Source organism: Cibotium barometz, chromosome 13 (assembly GCF_041138505.1).
Source record: "Cibotium barometz isolate CiBa-2024 chromosome 13, ASM4113850v1, whole genome shotgun sequence".
Classification (NCBI taxonomy): domain Eukaryota; kingdom Viridiplantae; phylum Streptophyta; class Polypodiopsida; order Cyatheales; family Cibotiaceae; genus Cibotium; species Cibotium barometz.
Genome location: NC_141058.1, coordinates 1,060,042 through 1,082,350, shown reverse-complemented (window position 1 = coordinate 1,082,350; position 22,309 = coordinate 1,060,042). Strand labels below are relative to the sequence as shown.

General features: G+C 39.8%; 1 protein-coding gene across 2 annotated transcripts in view; it reads right to left on the bottom strand.

Annotated features, from left to right (window-relative positions):
- Positions 1-2,005, bottom strand: part of LOC147632253 (soluble starch synthase 1, chloroplastic/amyloplastic-like) — a 34,334-nt gene extending 32,329 nt beyond the window's left edge. The window contains exons 1-7 of one of the 2 annotated variants that reach the window (XM_086807061.1): positions 1,577-2,005; positions 1,147-1,502; positions 944-1,021; positions 701-825; positions 496-577; positions 218-391; positions 17-98 (exon numbers count right to left, since the gene is read on the bottom strand). In XM_086807061.1, the coding sequence (XP_086663187.1) occupies positions 17-98; positions 218-391; positions 496-577; positions 701-825; positions 944-1,021; positions 1,147-1,502; positions 1,577-1,874 (1,195 nt within the window). In that variant the 5' untranslated portion in view covers positions 1,875-2,005. The remainder of the gene's footprint in view (positions 1-16; positions 99-217; positions 392-495; positions 578-700; positions 826-943; positions 1,022-1,146; positions 1,503-1,576) is intronic. The other variant, XM_086807062.1, reaches the window with a different exon arrangement.
- Positions 2,006-22,309: the final 20,304 nt, after the last annotated feature.

Here is a 22,309-nt window from a genome sequence, read left to right as displayed (position 1 = left end):
TTAACCACATAGAGACCATTGATCACCGCATTTCGAGACCTAAGAAGGCCATCTAAACCCCATCCTCCTTCCACTGTTGTGATCTCCCATGCATAACCCTGCATGACATTTGATGAAAGAGAGGCACCTTTAATCCAAAAATGAGGACTTCGATGAGTAGTAGTCATGAAAACACAAAGTTGGCATGCTGGCAGTTAGGTTTGCTCTGATAATCTACCTGGCTTACAGTAACTATCCGGTCTGCGGTGACAACAGCACCTTTCAAATGGTTTACAGCCTCACCCTTGTCCAGAGCATGTTTTCTTGCCCAAGTTGGAAAGACCCATTCAAGTGCACCATACCAATCCCCTGGCAAACCAAGCTTGCTGTAAGTTGTTGCAGGTTCTACACCCTGAGACAACAAATCAAAAGAAGTTGCCCAACATTATCTGTTTGATTAAAAAAAGTAACCCAAGAGCTGTGGAAACCATTCAAAGAGATTTTCTCATAAAATACCTGGTGTGCGAGGTTGTGGATAGCTAGTATACACCTTGCATCTTTGTAAACTCCAAAACTCCGGTACTTAGATGCCAACAACCTAGTAAAATCACACCATTCAAACTTCCAATGTGCAAACCAACTTTGTGTAATATACACATGGACAGCATCCATTTATGCTCATATCATTTCTAAAGTATGTGTCAAAGCTTAGATTGCTTACACTGGGACAAGACTCGCATGCCAGTCATTGGCAATGAATACACATTTTTGCCCGTATGAGTAGCCTCCTAGTGGTAAAACCAAGGGTGCCTCACATGCAGCATGGCATAGTATCGTAAACCGAAACTGCAAAATGGGTGTCTTTTAATAAATTGTTTAATATGAGCAGAGCAATGCATAATAATATGAGCAAATATGCCCAAATTGATTGTTTACGCATTAAAGGGGCCTCCAAGCACTCCACCTGGTTGTCACCAAAAGCACCTCGTGTGTCACCATACGGGGTTCCGGGTCTGTGATAAGATGGATGATCAACAAAAACCTGCCAGTACCATATTATGTTTGGTAATATGTACAGACACAATCATAGCTTTTGCTGGAAGATATGCTGCGTTGCTGTTTAAACCGTCTGCTCGAGAATCATCATGGAATAGTATGAAGAGGTACCCAGTCAACGCCTGCACGGAACTCATGAAAGAATGCCACTTCATGCTCTCCCTCAAAGCAACCAATCTTAATGCGACACTGAGCATCAAAAGCCCCAGCAAATTTGGCATCATCAACCCCATTCATGTAGCGTGGAGAGATGACCATGACCCGATGGCCACGGGCTGCAAGTGCAATCGGCAAAGACCCACAAACATCACCAAGTCCTCCCGTTTTGGAATAAGGAGCTACTTCTGCAGAGACAAACACGATGTTGAAAGGGTTTTTAGTGCGCTTGTTGCTGTCTTCCAAGTCACTGCGAGCAAGCTCCGCATTCTGAAGGCCGCTGTGCTCAGTTATCCGACCGATAGACTGCCCTGCTCCAGAGCAAAACACATACATCAGAAAATAAGCTTCCCAAGAGCAAGAAACATAAGAGTAAAAAGCATACCTTGTTCTGCTAGAACTGGCCCTTCCGCAAAATCCACTGAAGTCCCCTTAGACTGAAAATTGCTGAGTTCAGATGAGCTGCTGCAGAGAAGGATGTGACCTGTCCTTCTTGTCCTTCTGAGGCCTTCCTGTCCCCGTGCAAATGCGAAACCCCTTACCTGCTGATGCTTCTTGAAGGAAATGCATGTGGGCGATGCGCAGGAGGAAGACCCACAAAGCTCTCCTAAAGGGGAAGGCCCCCATGGCTCAGCCCATGAAGAGCTATGGCACCCACAGAAGTGGAGTTGAGCAGATGCCATGGCATGCTCTGAATCATGCACGCAATGAAAGCGGCTAGAAATAGCCAATCGGAAAAGCGATGGAAAGCTACGGAGATGTAGCGATGGAAAGAGGTGGTGAAAGACCAAGCAACCATTAAATTAAAGATTCAAAATTTTAAATAGCTGAATATATTTCACGAGCCCAAAAATAATAAGGCATCAAAAAGTTATGTTTATACGATTAATTTATTAATTAATTATTGCTGGATACTTCAAATTTTTCCTCTTTTTTTTGCTACCTGCAAATATAGCTGGACCTTAAAACTAAAGTTTTTTTTAAAATTTAAAAAAAAACAGAGCCTAAAGGTTAAATATATATATATATATATATATTGATTAATCTGCTCCTATTTTTTTGGATGGCGGCAAGATCCCAGCTCCGGATCTTGACACGGATCTTAACCTATATCACACCATTTCACGTGCAATGGTTCTCCTTTCCCTTAGGCTTTTACCCCTTGTCCCATTTACTGCGTGACACGTTACAACCAGCTCGGGCATCCCATGATAAAAAGTAACCCTTTTCAACGTCCAAATTTGTGTGTTGGGCTGAGTTGGTGTAGCTTGTGGCCTTTCAAATTGAGTGCCCGAGTTCGAACCCCGACCTCAAAACCAAGCCCCGCATACTAACACCCCTGTTGTTCCCAGCAAGCAAGCACCCACCTCTGGCAAAAAAAATTTTAAAAACCTCATTATGTAATTTGCCATGCCTTTCCAATATGTTTGCTTACATAAGAGCTCAAAAAACAGGCACTTGAATGTTCTTTTGATCATCAAAATATTATATCAATAGTAAATCATGAACACAACTTTTAAGTGCAAAACACGAGATTAATTTTCCCAAAAAAGCTAAGCACGACATTCGAATGCTGAGCAATGAATAATTATATTAAAATTTGCTTACGTAAGAGATCAAAAAACTAGAAACAACACAGGCATAGAATGTCCCTCTAATTCTCAAAATATTAAATCAATATTAAACTTTAAAGATTAAAACACAAGATCACTTTCCCAATAAGGGGATCACCGCTTGACTTCTCTAAACAACTAACACTAGAATATTCCTTTGATTATTAAGATTCACAAACATCTTTATTATATTCAACTCTAATCAACACACAAAGTTTGTTCAATACTATTAATTCATAAATATAATATCTATAACAATAATACTAATGAGAGCACAAAGGTCATTATTGCAAGATCAAAGAAATACGATAGATCCTTATATCAATATAAATATCAGCAAGGTCCTTGTATGAAGATTACAATTCCAAATATATCTAATATCTAAGAGTGGAGAATCAGCACATTTCCTCTCCAAATTTTATAAAACCCGAGAAATGGTTATTGTTTAACGTTTCAACAATAACAATAACAATAACACTAATGACAGCACAACATAAAGGTCATTATTGCAATGCCAAAGAAATACTATAGATCCTTGTATCAATATAAATACTAGCAAGGTCCTTGTATGAAGATTACACTTCTAAATCTATCTAATATCTAACTAAAGAGTGGAGAATTAACACATTTCCTCTCCAAATTTTATAAAACCTAAGAAATGGTTGTTGTTCAACGTTTCAACAATCATTGATCTTTGTTGATCAATAATCAATGATCACGATAGTCAATGATAAGCAGTAAAAACAAACTATACCTTTTGCACTCTAATCACCACACTAGCTACTAAAGCTAGGACTTAAAGATTACCTTTGTGTCTGTGATTGTAGTATGATTAAAGCTTAATAGCTACTAGTACATATAAGCTCAAGTAACTCCCCACATTACATGGGTTAACTCAAAGGTTAGTTGTAGCATATGTCACCAATGTTTACAACTAGTACAAATGGACCGAACCAACCACATCACCCGAATGGAACTATCAACAAAAACCTATGATGCTTCCAAACCCATTCAAGGTCATGTAAGCGCTTAAAGAGGCCTCACAAAACTGAAGGACCACATCCTTCTACCCAAGACTACTGACATACATCCTACTTCTTAGCATAAGATATCTCCTAACCATCTAGCCACACATGGTCGAGATACAGTGTTTAAACTCGAGACTGACGGTGGGTGCCCAGATACTCAACACAAGGGGCCTTACGAAATAGAGTAACCCATCACCTACAAAGTGACAATGACAAGGGTGAAGCATTGGTTTCTAACAACATGCCCTTTATTAGATTTCTAACAGCATGCCCTCTATTAGATCATGTGTCCCCTCTTCGTGCCGATCTAGGCATTGCAAAGCGAGCACATTATTAGAGCTAGGAGCAACCACATGAGCTTGGGCTTCACACGAAATAAGGAGCCACCTCGACAAGATCATAAGTACATGAAGATCACTTGAGGAGCCACCTCGACGTGATCATGAGTACATGAAGATCACTCAAGGAGCAAGCTCTCGCTAACACGAGGGTGGAATGGTTGATTCGGCTTCTTGGTAAGTCTCCCCATACTCAAGGCCTAGAGTTTTTGACTCAAGTCAAAATCTAGACTCAAGGCCTAGAGATTTGGACTCAAGTTCAAATCTCCTCATAAGGCTTAGATATTTGGACTTGAGTCATGATCTCCCCTCAATACTAAGAGATTCCAAATCTTTGTTGATTCCTAGATATAGAATTTGAAAATATCACTCAAAGTGAAATTTGAATGTCAAAATTGAAAATATCACATTTGAGGAAAATATCTAAGCATTTAAAGGAAAAATTTGGAGTCCACATTTGAGGGATTTGAACTCAATGCCTGTACATTTAGATTCAATGCCTAAAGATTTAGAATCAAGTCTAAAACTCCCCTCAATGCCTTGAGATTTGGAGTTAAGTCCAAAACTCCCCACTGTGTTTAGGGATTTGGACTCGAGTCTAAATCTCTTCTCAATGTCTAGATATTTGGACTTAAGTCCAAATATCCCCACAATGCCTAGAGATTTGGACTCAAGTCTAAATCTTCCCTCAAGACCTAGAAATTTGGACTCGATTCCAAATCTCCGCTTGAGACTTAAAGACTCCAAATCTCCCCTTAATACTGACTAAAAATCTCCCCTAAATATTGAGAGATTGTAAATCTCTATAAATTCCTAGATCTAGCATTTGACATATCACTCAATGTCAAATTTGAATGTCAAACTTTAAAATATCACAATTCAGGAAATATCTAGGCAAGGAGGGAAAATTTGGACTCCAAATTTGAGAAATTCGAACTCAATGCCTATAGATTTGAACTCAATGCTTGCGTGGTTGTAAGACTAGGTTATCTAGTTTTGTTTAGTGGGTGCCCTTGGGTTGAACCTGAAAACAGGCAATTTTTCAAGAAGAATAGCCAATCTCTCCTAGTTAGCCAAGCAGTTCACTTCAAGGTCTTCTAATGAAACATCAAATGTAAAGTTAGGCAACTAAAACTATAATCCGATCGAATATCTAATAATTGCAAAGCCCCTTTTATTTGGGCACAAAAATTATATACGGGCCCTATCTTTAGGTTTAGATAGGTACACTAAATGTGCGTAAATTGCCTATAACTTTACATTATTACTCATATGATGTTCCCACTTTGCATATCATAAATTCACATAACATAGAGCTTAACTTGACTTATCGAGTAATTTTTTATGTGTTTTACTATTTTCTATATTATTTAAAAGGCGTTAAAATTATTAAAAACGTACTATTTTGTCCTCCTCCCACCACATCTACCATTTAAAACTCTCAATTTGTATGGATCTAGTGATGATTGGATTGGGGAAGATTAGTAGAATGTGGATCTAGGGTAAAATTACAAATCTAATGGTTGGATTTTTGTAGATGTACTTTGTAAAATTTGTTATGAATGTCAGAGGTCCATTAAATTGATTGTAATTTATTCTAGAAAATCAAATATTGAGACTTTTGATCTAAAAGCTCTAGGGATCAATATACTTGTTACCATGAATTTATTTACAAAAACTAACTTAATTTGAGTACGAGAAGGTCCATTTTCAATCCTCCCGAGTGAAAATTTTCATATTGTGTCCACTCTCCCCTTTTCAAGTCTAAAACCAATCCTAGTTAGATTTGAAAATCTAGTCTTGGTAATCTGCAAAGCCTAGATATCATGCCATGTGTGAGCATTGGGTGGGCACAAATCTTATATGTACATGCCACTTTATGTCCACATCAGGTTAGAGAGGATCCACATAAGCACCATGCAACCCCACCTTGCCACCTCCACCCTCCATGTCAACATGGTCAACCTAGTTGACTTCCCACCTCATCCTCCTAGTCATCATTAATGCCACACCTTCTTGTCTCCTTGGCATGCCATCTTGCACTTGGTGACATGGCATGCCACATCACATGGAATGCCATGTCATACATCATTCCACATCATCCCTGCATATGTTGACCCATGTAGACATGGAGAGTATAGCCACATTAGCCATAATAGTGCCACATGTTAAGTAAGTGCCACGTGGCATGTACGCCTAACACGTGGCACCTCCCTTCCACCTTACCTTTTTTTAAAAATATTTTTTAAATTAATGTTATATATTTTTAGTATTTTCCAAAGAAAAGAAAGAGAATAAAACATAAAATTTTAAAGAATAAAACATATATAACTTATAAATATAAAAGAATTTAAAATTATTATATTTTTAAAATTAGATAAATATTCATTTTTCTAAAGTCTATTTTATTTTAAAATTTTAATTTTTTGAATTTAATATTTCCTAAAAATATTTTGTGTAGGAAAAACCTTTGAATAAAATTTTTTAAAACACATTATAAAAGAAAATGTAGTTATATTATCAAACAAAAAATAATTTTAAAATAAATATATTCAATAATAAAAAATATTTATTAATCATATATTTAAGAATAATAAATATTTAGTAATCAATATTTCCACATGCTCGATCGCAAAGTTTGGTCACCCCATCGAACGATGTTTGGGTACAATGGCATGGTGAAGGGCGGGATTTTGTATGGCCTCTTGAGCACTAAGAGACTTAAAAATTGCACAACACGAGATGCTACTTGACTTAGCGAACATCGTCCAATGGTGAGCAAAATTTGCGAGCATGTGGAGGGACCCCCCCATATGCTCGCAAAGTTTGGTCACACCATCGCTTTAGGTATGATGGCATAGTAAAGAGTGGGATTTTCCATAGCCTCTCACAAGCACTAAGAGAATTTAAAAATGCACACTAGATGGTGAGCAAACTTTGCGAGCATGTGGGGGGGGATCCCCCTCCTAGATGCTCACAAAGTTTAGTCATTATCAAACGATGTTTGGGTAAGATGGCATGCAGAAGAGCAGGATTTTCCATGGCCTCTTGAGCACTAAGAGACTTGAAAAATGCATAGGGGGTGCTACTTGACTTAGCAAACGTCAACCCATGGTGGCCAAACTTTGCGCACATGTGGGGGGACCCCCACACCATCGGATGATGTTTGGGTATAATGGCATGGTAGAGAGAAGGATTTTCCATGGCCTCTCGAGCACTAAGAGACTTGAAAATTGCACACAAGGTGGTACTTGACTTAGCGAACATTGTCCGATGGTGATCAAACTTTGTCAGCATGTGGGGGGATCCCCCCTTTGGTCACCATCGAAAGATGTTTGGGTATGATGGCATGGACGCGGCATTGGAAACAGTAGGATTTTTCAACAGACAATATGATAGCCAAAGTGTAAAAATTAATAGATTTTTTTATATTTATGTTTATCTTAATTATCTAATCAATCATGTACTATATAGATAGGAAATCCAATGAGATGTGAAGTGGATAAACTATTTTTCCTATATAAACACACATCTATAGTACTATCCAACATACATCTCTAATACTAACTATCCCATCATTGAGCCATCATAATTTTATCCCATCATCGAGCTGTCTCATAATTGTTTTCTCTCATAGCTTCCTTGAGAATGTGTTCTTAAAGTCGTAGGAGTCAAAAACGTGATATGACTAGACTTCCCCCCATCCACCAAGATCAAGAGGAGGAAAGGAAAAGGGTAGCTTATGAGAGAAAGAGAGTGTGGAGAGTACATCAACGAGCTATACCTTCCATTAGCAATGATCCAAGCCTTGTCCCTCCTCTTCCTCTCCCTCTGCCCTCTTCTCCACTGCTATCCCTTAGTTTAGATAATCCACATGAACTAGTTCTTCCTCCTTTTCAAGGACCCCCTTCTCTTACATAAGAACCCCCCCTTCTCTTCCACAACAACCCACCCCCCTCCTTTGGGCGCCCATAGTGTGGATAGAATGATCAAAGTCGGGGGCACATCATCGTGCCCATGCAATCTTCCAATACTATTTCAAAGACATCACACCTTCATCATCACAGGCATACATACTTGATGCTTTGATCGATCAATCCAACATGGCTGAGTGTAGGGTGTTTTTTTATATTGGAGGTCAAAGAGAGAGGAGAGTTAACATGGCGGTTCTACAAAGTGTTCATTGTTCCTATCATTATAACAAGAAGAGGAATTGTGCGGATGCTTTGGCTACTCAACGGGCCATTGTGTCAACCATAAGTAGCTCAAACCGAGTTGTATTCTCAATCTGTGGCATCATTTCCATATCTTAAAATTAGACAAAGATCATTTGAGGGGTGTAAGCCTTGGTTTGTGAGGTACTCATGACAACGCGACACATTTGTTGTTGTTACCAAGGTTTTTATGATGTGTTCCGCTCTCTTAGAGAGGTGCCTTGCAGTCCTCATGATTTCATCCACTCTCTTTTGTGTGCATGCATGGAGAATGCCCATTACCATATGATGCCTTGCGTGAACAACAATTGCAAATTGTGGTTTACTTGCACGGCCAGATGGTAGATCTTAATGTAAGTGACCAAGAGATAATGATGTGGCAATGTTATATGTGACGCATCAGCTCCTCCACAGTGGTGGGGCAATCCATGAAGTTGCAGCTCGTGGACAAATATACACCACGTTGTCACTTCACAGCCACATTTAGGGAGAAAATCTACCCCTATATATGGCACACTCATTGTGCCAAGTGGCAAGATCGTCAGTTTTGAGCATGCCTGATAGAGCTCCCTATTGGTGTGGTTGTCTCTATGGTTGATTTTGGAAAGAACTACACCTTCACACCTTTTCAGGATATACAATCTGAGTATTACTTCTATAAGCAAGCAATGGTTTTATTTCACATTATTTGTTTCGTGTTTGAGCTATATTACTTAATTGATTTTTGTGTCCTAATTATCTCTCCCCCCTAACCTCACTAGGTTGCTATTATGGTCCACATTAGCTATCGGCATGCAGAGGCACGTGTAGAAGGGATAGCGAGTACTATTAGAATTAGGGTTAGGGTTGCAACAATGCACACACAATATAGAGATGCTTAAGAGCACACAAACTCACCAGATTAGAATGAACAAATGTGTGCCAGATACAAAAGATAAGTACACACCCCAAAATGAGTAAATAAGAGGGTGTACATATGCACGGGGGGAAAAACCTCCTAGTGAGGAAAAAAGTGCCTCCGGCAATCCTAAGTGTGTTCACACACATCACTACCATATAATGCTACAGGTACCCCAGGGCCTGTGCCATTGTTTGAGAGTATCATTTCTACATCAGTGATGGTCACTCACATGATGCACATTTTGTGCAACATTGTTTCCGTCTTCATGATGATTTTTTACGAGATTGTGGGTCACATGGCGTCAATGGTGGGTTTGGTCAGATGATTGTGGTGCATAGTTCAAGTTAGCACGACAATTCTATTGTCTCTACAGGTAATACTCAAGGATCCATAAATAAACTCATATCACTAGAACATCTTAAAGAAAACAATAACTAAGACTTGTTTTTATGGGTTTATGGGTGGCATGTGCAGTCTAGTATCCCAGTGACTTAGAGCTTCTTTGAGATTGGTCACGGGAAGGGTGAGCATGATGGTGTGGGCGCGTGTGTAAAACACCCTTTGAGACATCATCAATTGTGGCAACATGTTGAGCGGTTCAGAGATGCATGCCACATGTTCAAGTGGTGTTCTCGGCATTTGTGTGGGAGTGCAGCATCATCCTATCTCTCATGTGATGCTCGGATTGTCAAGAGATTTTTTTGGTGTGTGGATGGTGGCCTTATATAGAGACCCACATGATTGTGACATAGTACCATGCACCTTGGGCTTCCATTCCATCAGGAGCATGCGTATGGCAGCCCCCATAATTCACACATGGTGGTTTGCATGCTTTTGTGGAGCATGTATGGATGGTGATTGGTTAGATTATGCCTTGAGAGGATGGGCAAATGCATGGACACTCTCTCTGAAGCATCCTTCACATTAAGTGTTGTCCAATGAGCACATTGGTCATGTGTTCACGGCCAATGCTACACGAGGGTGATGTATTTACCGTTATTACTGAGGAGGGAAATAGCGAGGGAGTAGACTACTATCTCATGAGTTACACTAGGACGAAGTGCATCCTCAAACAGGATACAATGGATGATCATGGTTTTTCTTTCGATGCCCACAACATGATTGTGGTAGGCCAGTTCTACCCAGCAGACTCGGGGGGTGCACTACTAAAAAACTCTATGTATCACGTGTGTTCAAGGAGTATTTACAAAAACCCCTTACCTATGAATTTTTCATAAATATAATGACCCTTTTTTCTTTATGGACTTACGGGTTCTTTTTCAAAATCGATAAAAAAAAACCCCTTCTGTAAATGTATTTCTGTAAATTTACCTTAAAAGTTTAAATTTAAAAACCCCTTCATTTGAATTCACGTGGTATAGTTACATATTTTTAGGTGAACCCCCCAAGCTAGCAAATTGGACATCGTCAAGGGAGTCTTGAGTTCCAGCAGTGGTAGCAATGGGAGTTAGAGGCATTTCAATACTCTCATGTAGTGCTTTCTATTAGGCTCACTCTTGATCGAGTACAAAGTCGAAAACACGGATCTCACCTACACTTTTGGCTTCGAATGGAGAGCATTGTGGAGCATTTGAGAGTTACAGAGGGTGCTAATGACTAGATCTCTATCTTGATAGGGATTTTACTTTAATTTTAGTACTTTTGTTCATTTCATGGTTGAACACCATGCTTTCTATTAGGCTCACTCTTGATCGAGTACAAAGTCGAAAACACGGATCTCACCTACACTTTTGGCTTCGAATGGAGAGCATTGTGGAGCATTTGAGAGCTACAGAGGGTGCTAATGACTAGATCTCTATCTTGATAGGGATTTTACTTTAATTTTAGTACTTTTGTTCATTTCATGGTTCAAGTACTTTTAGAGACATTTCATATCTTCTCATGTTCACATTTCTTCTACCTTGATGATGTCTTTGTACTTTATTAGTGCAGTTGCTCTTGATTCTATCTTTATACTTTATTATTACGATTAATCTTGATGATTGATTATGTTCTATTGATCATGGCCTTTTATTTTGTATACCAAATTTGTTTTAATATTTCATATTATTTAAAATGCACATGGGGTGGTACTTGACTTAGTGAACATCTCCCAATGGTGACCAAACTTTGTGAGCATGTGCACAGGGTGCTACTTGACTTAGCGAACATCGTGTTAAAATTCAAGCAAAGTGATGAGCTATGGTGGATCAAATGCAAGAATCAACATCATTAGAAAAGTGATTAGTCGATGATTAAGATAAAATTAGTGAGAAATTAATTGATAGCTTAATGTAGGCATGGATACTAAAAAACCAGCAAATACTCATTAGGCCAATGCCTCAATTTATAGTGTTTACATCCACAAGATGCCAAGCATCTAATCCCAGTGATCTCTCCTTAATTCACTCCACCTCTTTTGCTTGATTCTCTCCACCTCTTCACTTTTCTTGGAACATCTCCACACAACCTAGAACTTCTCATGCTACCCTTTATTCTCTCCCAGTAGATACCTCTCACCTTTCACTGTTACTCACTCATTTACACACTCTCTTTTACAGCCTCTTGCTAAGGGCTTGTTCCCACACACACCCATTCATTTGTACACAACCTAGAACTTCTCATGCTACCCTTTATTCTCTCCCAGTAGATACCTCTCACCTTTCACTGTTGCTCACTCATTTACAGACTCTCTTTTACAGCCTCTTGCTAAGGGCTTGTTCCCACACACACCCATTCATTTGTATATTTCAATACCTCCCCTCAAGTGAATAATCCTAGCACACTTGGACCCTATACCAAGTTTCCCTCTTACTTGGTAGCTCGCCGACTAGTGCCTCAAGTCCCTAACTCATAGTCCTTGGCACTCTCTCTCTATGTGTCCAAGGCTACTACAAGTGCCAGGGACCTTGACTAAAGTGCTCACACATACATCTACCACATGGTCTACATATCATCGGTGGCTCAGAGGTGGTTTTACTTTGTTGGGACAGATTAGATTGGGTTGTGGGGTTTCTCTCTCTCTTCCTTACAGATTTTCACATGGCTCCTCACTTCTTGGAGCCTCATATCTTCTCTTGTCTTCAGTCTTCTTGTTGTGGTTGCTTCTCTTCACGCGTCCATGTCTCAATGCTTTGTCTAGCTCTTCTTTTAGTCTTCTTGTTGTGGCAGCTTCTCTTCACGCGTCCATATCTTCCTTCAATGCATCATCTAGCTCTTCTTCTCGGTGTTGATCCTCCTCTTGAAAAGAGATCTTCTTCTTCTTTCATGGCTGGGGTCACGAGCTTGACCTTCAGCTCTTGCTCCATGTGAGCAACATATTTCAATGTATTGTTGAAATATGACAGATCTTTTGTGCTTCTGATGTTTATCTTGTGTCATTTTTTTAATTATGCAATGCAAACCCAAATCTATGTGGGAGGTCTTACCTCTTGCCTTATTCTGGAAAGGACAAGGGTAGTGTCTGATCCCATTTTTACAATGATGTAATCACCCATGTGTGCTCAATACATAATGCATATAGCATTCATTCTTATGCACATTCCCAAATGCAACACTGGCTATGAATAACTTGAATTTGATTGTGATTTGCAGGAATTTAACCAAGGGGCAAATGCAAGATGATGATTACAACAGATTTATCAGCATAAATTCACCAAAAATTACATAAAGCCAAGTGTAGCTGAGCTGTACTAAATGGTTGGAGTATCAAACCATCTCCAAATTGCAATTTGAAGTGATAGGGATCTGACCCAATGGTAAATTTGAACCCTCAATTGCATAAAATACAGTGATTAGTGTTGATTAATCACTGATTAAACTAATCCCCTGTTTTGTGTGCAAAAAATAGAGTGTGCGGGGAGGCTAGATCTAGGGCCTTAGAGTTAAAATGAGCTCAACTCCTTTCAAAGGCATCAATAGCAGATAGTCTAGTAGAGGATCAAGCTAAGAAACAAAAGATTTGACCAACAATTGAATGCTTAATCTTTGTTTTAGCAAAGTAACTTGCAGATTTGATGCAGAGCTTCATGCCACTTCTCCTTGAGGAATTTCACAAATCAAACATCACCGGCATGTAGAGCACCCTTGAAAACCCGTAGGGCCAAGAGGAATTAGACCAATTGCTTTTGTGTAAGTGTAGATCTGAGATTTTCTCTAGAAATGAAGTGCCGGCAAATTCGTAATTTTTTGCCCTCTTGCATGGCGGTTTGACGGGCTGATGGACTAGGCTTCAACATTGAGAGTTCACCTATCTATGGCTAAGAGGGATTTGCCTAATGTTAAGGCTGGAGGGAGAGGGAACTCCTCCACCAGTTGGGGGTATAGAAGCTACTTGAAAATTGACTAAAACATTGATTATCTTCTAATTATGATTAATAGGCTAATTAGCAAGATAATTAGGCTCAAAAATTAGATTAATCCTAAGCTTGGTTTTGATACCATGTTAAAATTCAAGCAAAGTGATGAGCTATGGAGGATCAAATGCAAGAATCAACATCATTAGAACGATGATTAAGATAAGATTAGTGTGAGCAATTAACTGATAGCTTAATGTAGGCATGGATACTCAAAAACCAGCACATACTCATCAGGCCAATGCCTCAATTTATAGTGTCTACATCCACAAGATGCCAAGCATCTAATCCCACTGATCTCTCCTTGATTCACTCCATCTCTTTTGCTTGATTCTCTCCACCTCTTCACTTTTCCCTGAATATCTCCACACATCCTAAAACTTCTCATGCTACCCTTTATTCTCTCCCAGTAGATACCTCTCACCTTTTCACTGCTACTCACTCATTTACAAACTCTCTTTTACAGCCTCTTGCTAAGGGCTTGTTCCTGCACACACCCATTCACTTGTATATTTCAACACATCGTCCCAATGGTAACCAAACTTTGCAAGCATGTGAGGGGGTTGTCACCATTGGACGATGTTTGCTAAGTCAAGTAGCGTTGTGTGTGCAATTTTCAAGTCTCTTAGTGCTCGAGAGGCCATGGAAAATCGTACTCTTCCCCATGTCATCATACCCAAACATTGTCGGATGGTGACCAAACTTTGCAAGCATGTGGGGGGGACCCCACATGCTTGCAAAGGGACCCCCCCCACATGCTTCCAAAGTTTGGTCACCATCTGACAATGTTTGGGTATGATGGCATGGGAAAGAGTGCGATTTTCCATGGCCTCTCGAGCACTAAGATACTTGGAAATTTCACACACAGCGCTACTTGACTTAGCAAACATCATCTGATGGTGACAACTTTGCGATCATGCGGGGGGGACTTGCAAATTTTGGTCACCATCGGATGATGTTTAGGTACAATGGCATGGGGAAAAGCGGATTTTCCATGGCCTCTCGAGCACTAAGAGACTTGAAAATTATACACCGTGTGGTACTTGATATGCCAAACATCGTCCGATGGTGAGCAAACTTTGCAAGCATGTGGGGGATCGGATGATATTTGGGTACCATGGTAGAGGGAAGAGCGGGATTTTCCATGGCCTCTTGAGCACTAACAGACTTGAAAATATGCACGGGGCGCTATTTGACTTAGGGAACATCATCTGATGGTGGTGGCTGAACTTTGCACAAATGTGGGGGGGACCCCCACATGCTCACAAAGTTTAGTCATCCTCACTACCGATGTTTAGGTACGATGGTATAGGGAAGAGCGGAATTTTCCAAGCCTCTCAAGCACTAAGAGACTTGAAAATTACACATGGAGCACTACTTGACTTATAGCGAACATTATCCAATGGTGGTGACCAAACATTGTGAACATGTGGAGGGGGACCCCCCCACATGCTCACAAAATTTGGTCACCCTGGATGATGTTTAGGTATGATGGCATGGAAAAGAGCTAGATTTTCCATGGCCTCTCGAGCACTAAGAGACTTGAAAATTGCACACAGGGTGCTACTTGATTTCTGGAATATCCTCCGATGGTGGCGAACAAACTTTGTGGGCATGTGGGGCCTCCCCCACATGCTTGCAAACTTTGGTTACCATCAGGGACTATGTTTGGGTACGATGGCTTGGTGAAAAGCGGGATTTTCCATGGTCTCGAGCACTCAGAGACTTAAAAAATGCACATTGGGAACTACTTAACTTAGCGAACATCGTTCAATGGTGACCAAACTTTTGTGAACATGTGGGGGGACACCCTCCCCATATGCTTGCAAAGTTTGGTCACCATCGGCGGATGATGTTTGGATACGATGACATGGTGAAGAGTGGGATTTTCCATGGCCACTTGAGCACTAAGAGACTTGAAAATTTCACAAACACGAGGGTGCTACTTGATTTAGCGAACATTTTCCAATGGTAACAAAACTTTGTGAGCATGGGGGGCAGGGGGGGGCTTTCCCCATATGCTCGCAAAGTTTTGTAACCATCGAACGATGGTACAATAGCATGGGGAAGAGTAGGATTTTCCATAGCCTCTCGCGCACTAAGAGACTTGAAAATTGCACATGGGGTGCTAGTTGATATACCAAACATCATCCGATAGTGACAAAACTTTACAAACATGTGAAGGGGGATCTCCCCCACATGCTCGCAAAGTTTGGTCACCATCGGATAATCTTTGTGTATAATAGCACGGGGAAGAGTGGGATTTTATATGGCCTCTTGAGCACTAACATACTTGAAAAATACTCACATACCACTACTTGACTTAGGGAACATCATCTGATGGTAGCCAAACTTTATGAGCATGGGGGGGGGGAGGGGGGACTCCTCCACATGCTCGCAAAGTTTGATCAATATCAAATGATGTTTGATCAGTATCAAATGATGTTTGGGTACGATGGCACGGGGAAGAGCAAGCTTTTCCAAGGCCTAACGAGCACTAAGAGACTTGAAAATTGCACACGAGACGCTACTTAACTTGGTGAACATCATTCGATAGTGGCCAAACATTTTGAGCATGTGGGGGGAGATGCACACAAAGTTCACCATTGGACGATGTTTGGGTAGATGGCGTGGTGAAGAGCACGATTTTCCATGGCCTCTCGAGCACTAAGAGACTTGATAAATGCACACTGAGCACTACTTGACTTAGTGAACATCCTTTGATGGGTGACAAAACTTTACGAGTATGTGGGTGGGCATCCTCCCCACATGCTCGCAAAGTTTGGTCACCAGTGAACGACGTTTGGGTACAATGGCAAGGTGAAGAGCGGGATTTTCCGTGGCCACTTAAGCACTAAGAGACTTGAAAATTACACATGGAGCGTTACTTGACTTAGAGAACATCATCTAATGGTGACCAAATATTCGTGAGCATGTGGGAAGGGACGCCCCCTCCACATGCTCGCAAAGTTTAATCACCATCACACGATGTTTGCATACGATGGCATAGTGAAGAGCAAGATTTTCCATGGCCTCTCGACCACTAAGAGACTTGAAAAATACATACTGGGTGCTACTTGACTTAGAAAAAATCGTCCGATGGTGACCAAACTTTGTGAGCATGTGAGGGGAGACCCCTCCCCTATATGCTCGTAAAGTTTGGTCATTATCAAACAATGTTTGGGTATAATGGCATGTGGAAGAGAAGAATTTTCCATGGCCTCTCAAGTACTAAGAGACTAAAAAAATACATAGGGGACGCTACTTGCCTTAGTAAGCATCGTTCGATCGTGACTAAACTTTGCAAACATGTGGGGGGGACCCCCCACATTCTCACTAAGTTTGGTCACCATGTTCGGGTACAATGGCATGGTAAAAATCGAGATTTTCTGTTGGCCTCTCAAGCACTAAAAGACTTGAAAAATGCACATTGGTCGCTACTTAACTTAGCAAACACTGTCCGATGGTGACCAAACTTTGCGAGCATATGGGTCTCCCCCACATGCTCGCAAAGTTTGGTCACCACATCGGATGGTGTTTGGGTATGATGGCATGGTGAAGAACAATATTTTCTATGGCCTTCCGAGTACTAAGAGACTTGAAACACCATCGGATGGTGTTTGGGTATGATGGCATGGTGAAGAACAATATTTTCTATGGCCTTGCGAGTACTAAGAGACTTGAAAAATACACACAAGGAGCTATTTGACTTAGCAAACATTGTCTGATGGTGGTGAAGAACAATATTTTCCATGGCCTTGCGAGACGAGTACTAAGAGACTTGAAAAATACACACAGGGAGCTATTTGACTTAGCAAACATTGTCTGATGGGGTGACAAAACTTTGCGAGCATGTGAGGGTCCCCATCGGATAATGTTGACCCCCTCCTATGTGCTTGCAAAGTTTGGTCAGCATCGAACGATGCCTAGGTGTGATGGCACGGTGAAGAACGGAATTTTCCATGGCCTCTCGAGTATAAAGAGACTTGAAAATTACACACGGGCTGCTACTTGATACACCAAACATCATTCGATGGTGACCAAACTTTGCAATCATGTGAAGAGGGACCCCTCTTCACATGCTCGCAAAGTTTGGTCACCATCAAATGATGTTTGGGAATGATGGCATGGTGAAGTGCGGGATTTTCCATGGCCTCTTGAGCACTAAGAGACTTGAAAATTGCACACGGGGCGCTAGTTGACTTAGTGAACATCATCTGATGGTGACCAAACTTTGTGAGTATGTGGGGAGGGACCTCCACATGCTCACAAAGTTTGGTCACCATTGCATGATGTTTGGGTACGATGGCATGGTGAAGAGAAGGATTTTCCATGGCCTCTCAAGCACTAAGAGACTTTAAAAATGCACACTGGGTACTTAGTGAACATTATCTGATGGTGGGTGACCAAACTTTGCAAGCATGTGGGGGGGGACCCCCCACTTACATACTCGAAAAGTTTGGTCATTATCGAAAAATGTTTAGGTACAATGGCATATCGAAGAGTGGGATTTTCCATGGCCTCTTGAGCACTATAAGAGACTTGAAAAATATATAGGGGGTGCTAATTGACTTCGCCAACATTGTTTGCAATGGTGATTAAACTTTGCGAGTATGTGGGAGGGGACATCATTTGATGGTGATTGAAGTTTTTGAGGATGTGGGGGGATCTCCCTACATGCTCACAAAATTCAGTCATGTTTGGGTACAATGGCATGGTGGAGAGCGGGATTTACATGAAAATTTCACACAGGGTGCTCTTTGACTTAGCGAACATCGTCCGATGGGCGACTAAAATTTGTGAGCATGTGGGGGGTCCCCCCTTTGGTTCCCATCAAACAATGTTTGGATACGATGGCATGGGCTTGGCATTGGGAACAACATGATTTTTCAATAGACAATATGATAGCCAAAGTGCAAACAGAATCAACTAAAATGCAATGATTCTCAATAAAGACATAACTTAGAAAATATAAACATCAACTAAGTATATTAAAATGTGAGCTAACCTAGCTACTCTGGGTTTAGACACTATTACAATAGATCAAAGTACAATGTAAATGAGCTACCACCCCAATGAGTCCTTATAAGGTTAGTCATCTCACTACCAATAAGTCTAAGTATATTTTAAGTGAGCTAAACCAGCTAGTTTGAGTTTAGTCATTATCAATGGGCACCCAATCAATATTGTCATCTCAGACTAGTGGACATGCACATTGAGGATACTTTGCACGTCGAGGAGGCTATGCGGCTTCTGCAAGGGTTACAAATCTTTGCAGGGAGGTCTACCTTAAGCAAGATCAATAGAAGACTAGCCCTCCTCACGTGACTCCTTGCTAGACCCTAAGCCTAACACAGACAGGTGGGTTAATATGAAAGGTCCAATGCCTAGTGCTAAGAAAATACTAATCTAGTACTAACGAAGCTCTAAAAAACACCACTAATTCTAGATTCACAGTCCACTACATCCGCTTCAATCCAAGAGAGAAATGAGAATGAAACAGTCAAAATGATGTAAGAGAATAAGGGGAGGGGGAGGGGGAAACTTAGGGGTCACTATAATCTTGATTGAGGTCACGTGGCATACATGTTAGGGTTTGCGAGATGAACGGCCCTGGTGTATGTGTGGTTTTAGGGTTTGTGAAATGAATGGCCCCAATGTATGCATGACTTAGGGTTGGTAAAATAAACGGCTTTGATTTGTTGAGAGTATCTCAATTGAGATAAATGGATAGCTTTGATTTGTTGAGAGTATCTCAATTGAGATAAATGGATAGCTTTGATTCAAACTACATATCTCGATTGAGATACATTTTATAGCTGGGATCACATCTCCGCAATCTTAGTATCTCAATCGAGATATATAAACGGGTGAGATTGCATCTCACTATCTCGATCGAGATATGTCTCACTATCTCGATCAAGATATGTCAACAATGGAGGTCACATTTCCATATCTCATTTGAGATACATGGATAGTGGAGATGGCATCACTGTTTATGCTAAATGTACACGGAGTGAGCATGTTGACGGAGATGCCTTGTGGCATTGACGTTAAACCTAGTGGACTATGATGACCCTTTTGAGCATGTTGGAATGGCGGTTGTTGTGGTATCTTGATCGAGATATTAGGCTTTTGGCTTGGGGGCACGTGTCAAGTTATTAATGGTGATATCTTAATTGAGATACCCCACCCGAGATTTTTTCTCCTTGCGTGGATGTCCTACTTTCAGTGAAAGTGAGCACCCTTATCTTGCATCCACATGCCCATAGATTTGGACTTAAGTCGAAATCTATAGATTTGTACTCAATACCTAAATATTTAAACTCAAACTCACATTCCTAGGCATTGAGTTTTAGACTTTAGTTTTGGACTGATGTCCAAAACTCCCCTCAATGCCTAGAGATTTGGACTCAAGTCCAAAACTCTCCATAATGCCTTGAGATTTGGACTCAAGTCCAAATCTCACCCTCAGGCCGCTAGAGATTGGGACTCAAGTCCAAATCTTGCCGTAAGTCTCCGAGATTTAGACTTGATTCTAAATCTCCCCTCAATACCGAGAGATTCCAAATCCCCATTGATGCCTAGGTTTAGCATTTGAAAATATCACTCAATGTCAAATTTCAACGTCAAATTGAAAATATCACATTTGAAAATACCTAGAGATTTTGACTCAAGTCTAATTCTCCATGTATTAAGGGGAGATTTTGACTCAAGTCTAATTTTCCATGTATTAAGGGGAGATTTGAGCTTGAATCCAAATCCAAATCCTTGTCCACGTATATGCACAATAATATTGCAAGTGAGAAAACATTAATGTCTCATTTCACATTATTCTATTTGTGTATATACTATATTTCTAACAAATATTTCTAACAAGCTACATTTCACGTTAGTCTAGTTGTGTATATACTATCTTTCTAACAAGTTACATGGTGACAACAAGAGAAAGCTGAAGAGTAGAAGACATCTTCTCACAGAGAGGAAAGAACCACCTCCATCATCACTATTCTAAGCTTTTCTATACACTTCATCTCAACCTCAGCATCATCTCAAGTGAGTTCTAGGAGAGGCCAAGCAACACTATGGATGCATAGAGAGACAAGCTATTTCAGATGGAAAAAACACTCACCCAGAGTGAAGCAGTGTACATGGTCACATTTGTGCTTGCATCTCCATTAGACTGCAAGCCTTTTGGAGGTTCTTAAAAACCTATTAGATTAACAATGACTAGCAGGGACAAAGACTATGGTATGGGCACTCAAGATCTTACCGAAGCTTTTTAAGCAATGGCGAGCTATGTTTGCCTTCCAGACAAGTTCTCTAATTCTTGTGGTAAAGGGGTGGCCCATCTCTCAAAAGAGCTTGGAAGGAAAGGAAATGATATATAGAAGTAGCTTGCAAAGCTCCTTTAACACACACTGTAGCACACCTACTTTTAATGTCAATATAAGCACCACCCAACTTGATAAAGTATTAGATATTGTGCACGCCATCATCCAAAGGTGTAGTGAGTTGAAGTCTTTAAAACTTACAAGTGGGTCCGTGACAATGTCCAAACTTTTTTTTTACAAATGTGAAAAAGCCATGGTCCATCATCTTTCAAAACTTGAGTATTTCTCATTAATCTTGAAGTTGAAGAAGAGTAGATCAAGGAAAGATATGAAGAATGAGTTCAATATACTTTGGGTCGTACAACCTTTCTTTGGGAAAAACAAATTTAATCATTAATAACTTGAATATATTTATATTTATAACTAAAACCTCTCAAATTTTGAAACCTTCAATTGTAAAATTTGAAAGTATTTTCAAATTCAATGTTGTAGAATACACTAAACCTTGCTTTTCACTCACACTGGACTTTGTGAGTATTTTAAACATTGGTCTGTGACTTGCTGCCACTAGTGTTATTTATAGAAAAAGAAATTCTACAAATCATAAAAAGTATAAGGGTAGTTGTACGATAAGGGTCCTCACTTTGGAATTGTGTCGTGCGTATGGGACACCCTTGAACGTGGAGTTAGACATCCAATCGTAGCATCCCAAGTGGCAATGACGAGTTTTAAGACATAACTTGACCGAGTTACCAAAACTTCCACCTAGGATAATATTGATCACCATGTTATGTGGAAGACATCCACAAGTTTTAGTCCTAGAACAAGATTTTTCTTATTTAATTAGATGATTATGAATTGATATATATATATATATATATATATATATATATATATATATATATATATTAAATATACATTATATCTTTAGTTAGATTTTTTATATAGGAACAATTTGATGTAACATATATTTTAAAATAATAATTCTAAAAATAACTAAAATTCTTTTTTAAATAAGAATACATAAAATATATTTCTTATAACTATAAAATAATATATTATTTAATTTATATGTTATTGAAAAAGTGTGCCTTTAAATTCTATATGTATTTAACATAAATTAACAAATAGATAATTTTTAAAAATGATTTTTTTAAATCATATAAGTTTAGTAATTTATTTTTTAATTCATACATATTTCATTTTAAAAATAGATATTATAAGCTTATTTTACATATATATACATGGATTATCTATAAATTAAATATATATATTTTACATGTATGTGGAACTATGAATAGATACACCCTTGCATAGGGTGATGATGACATGGAA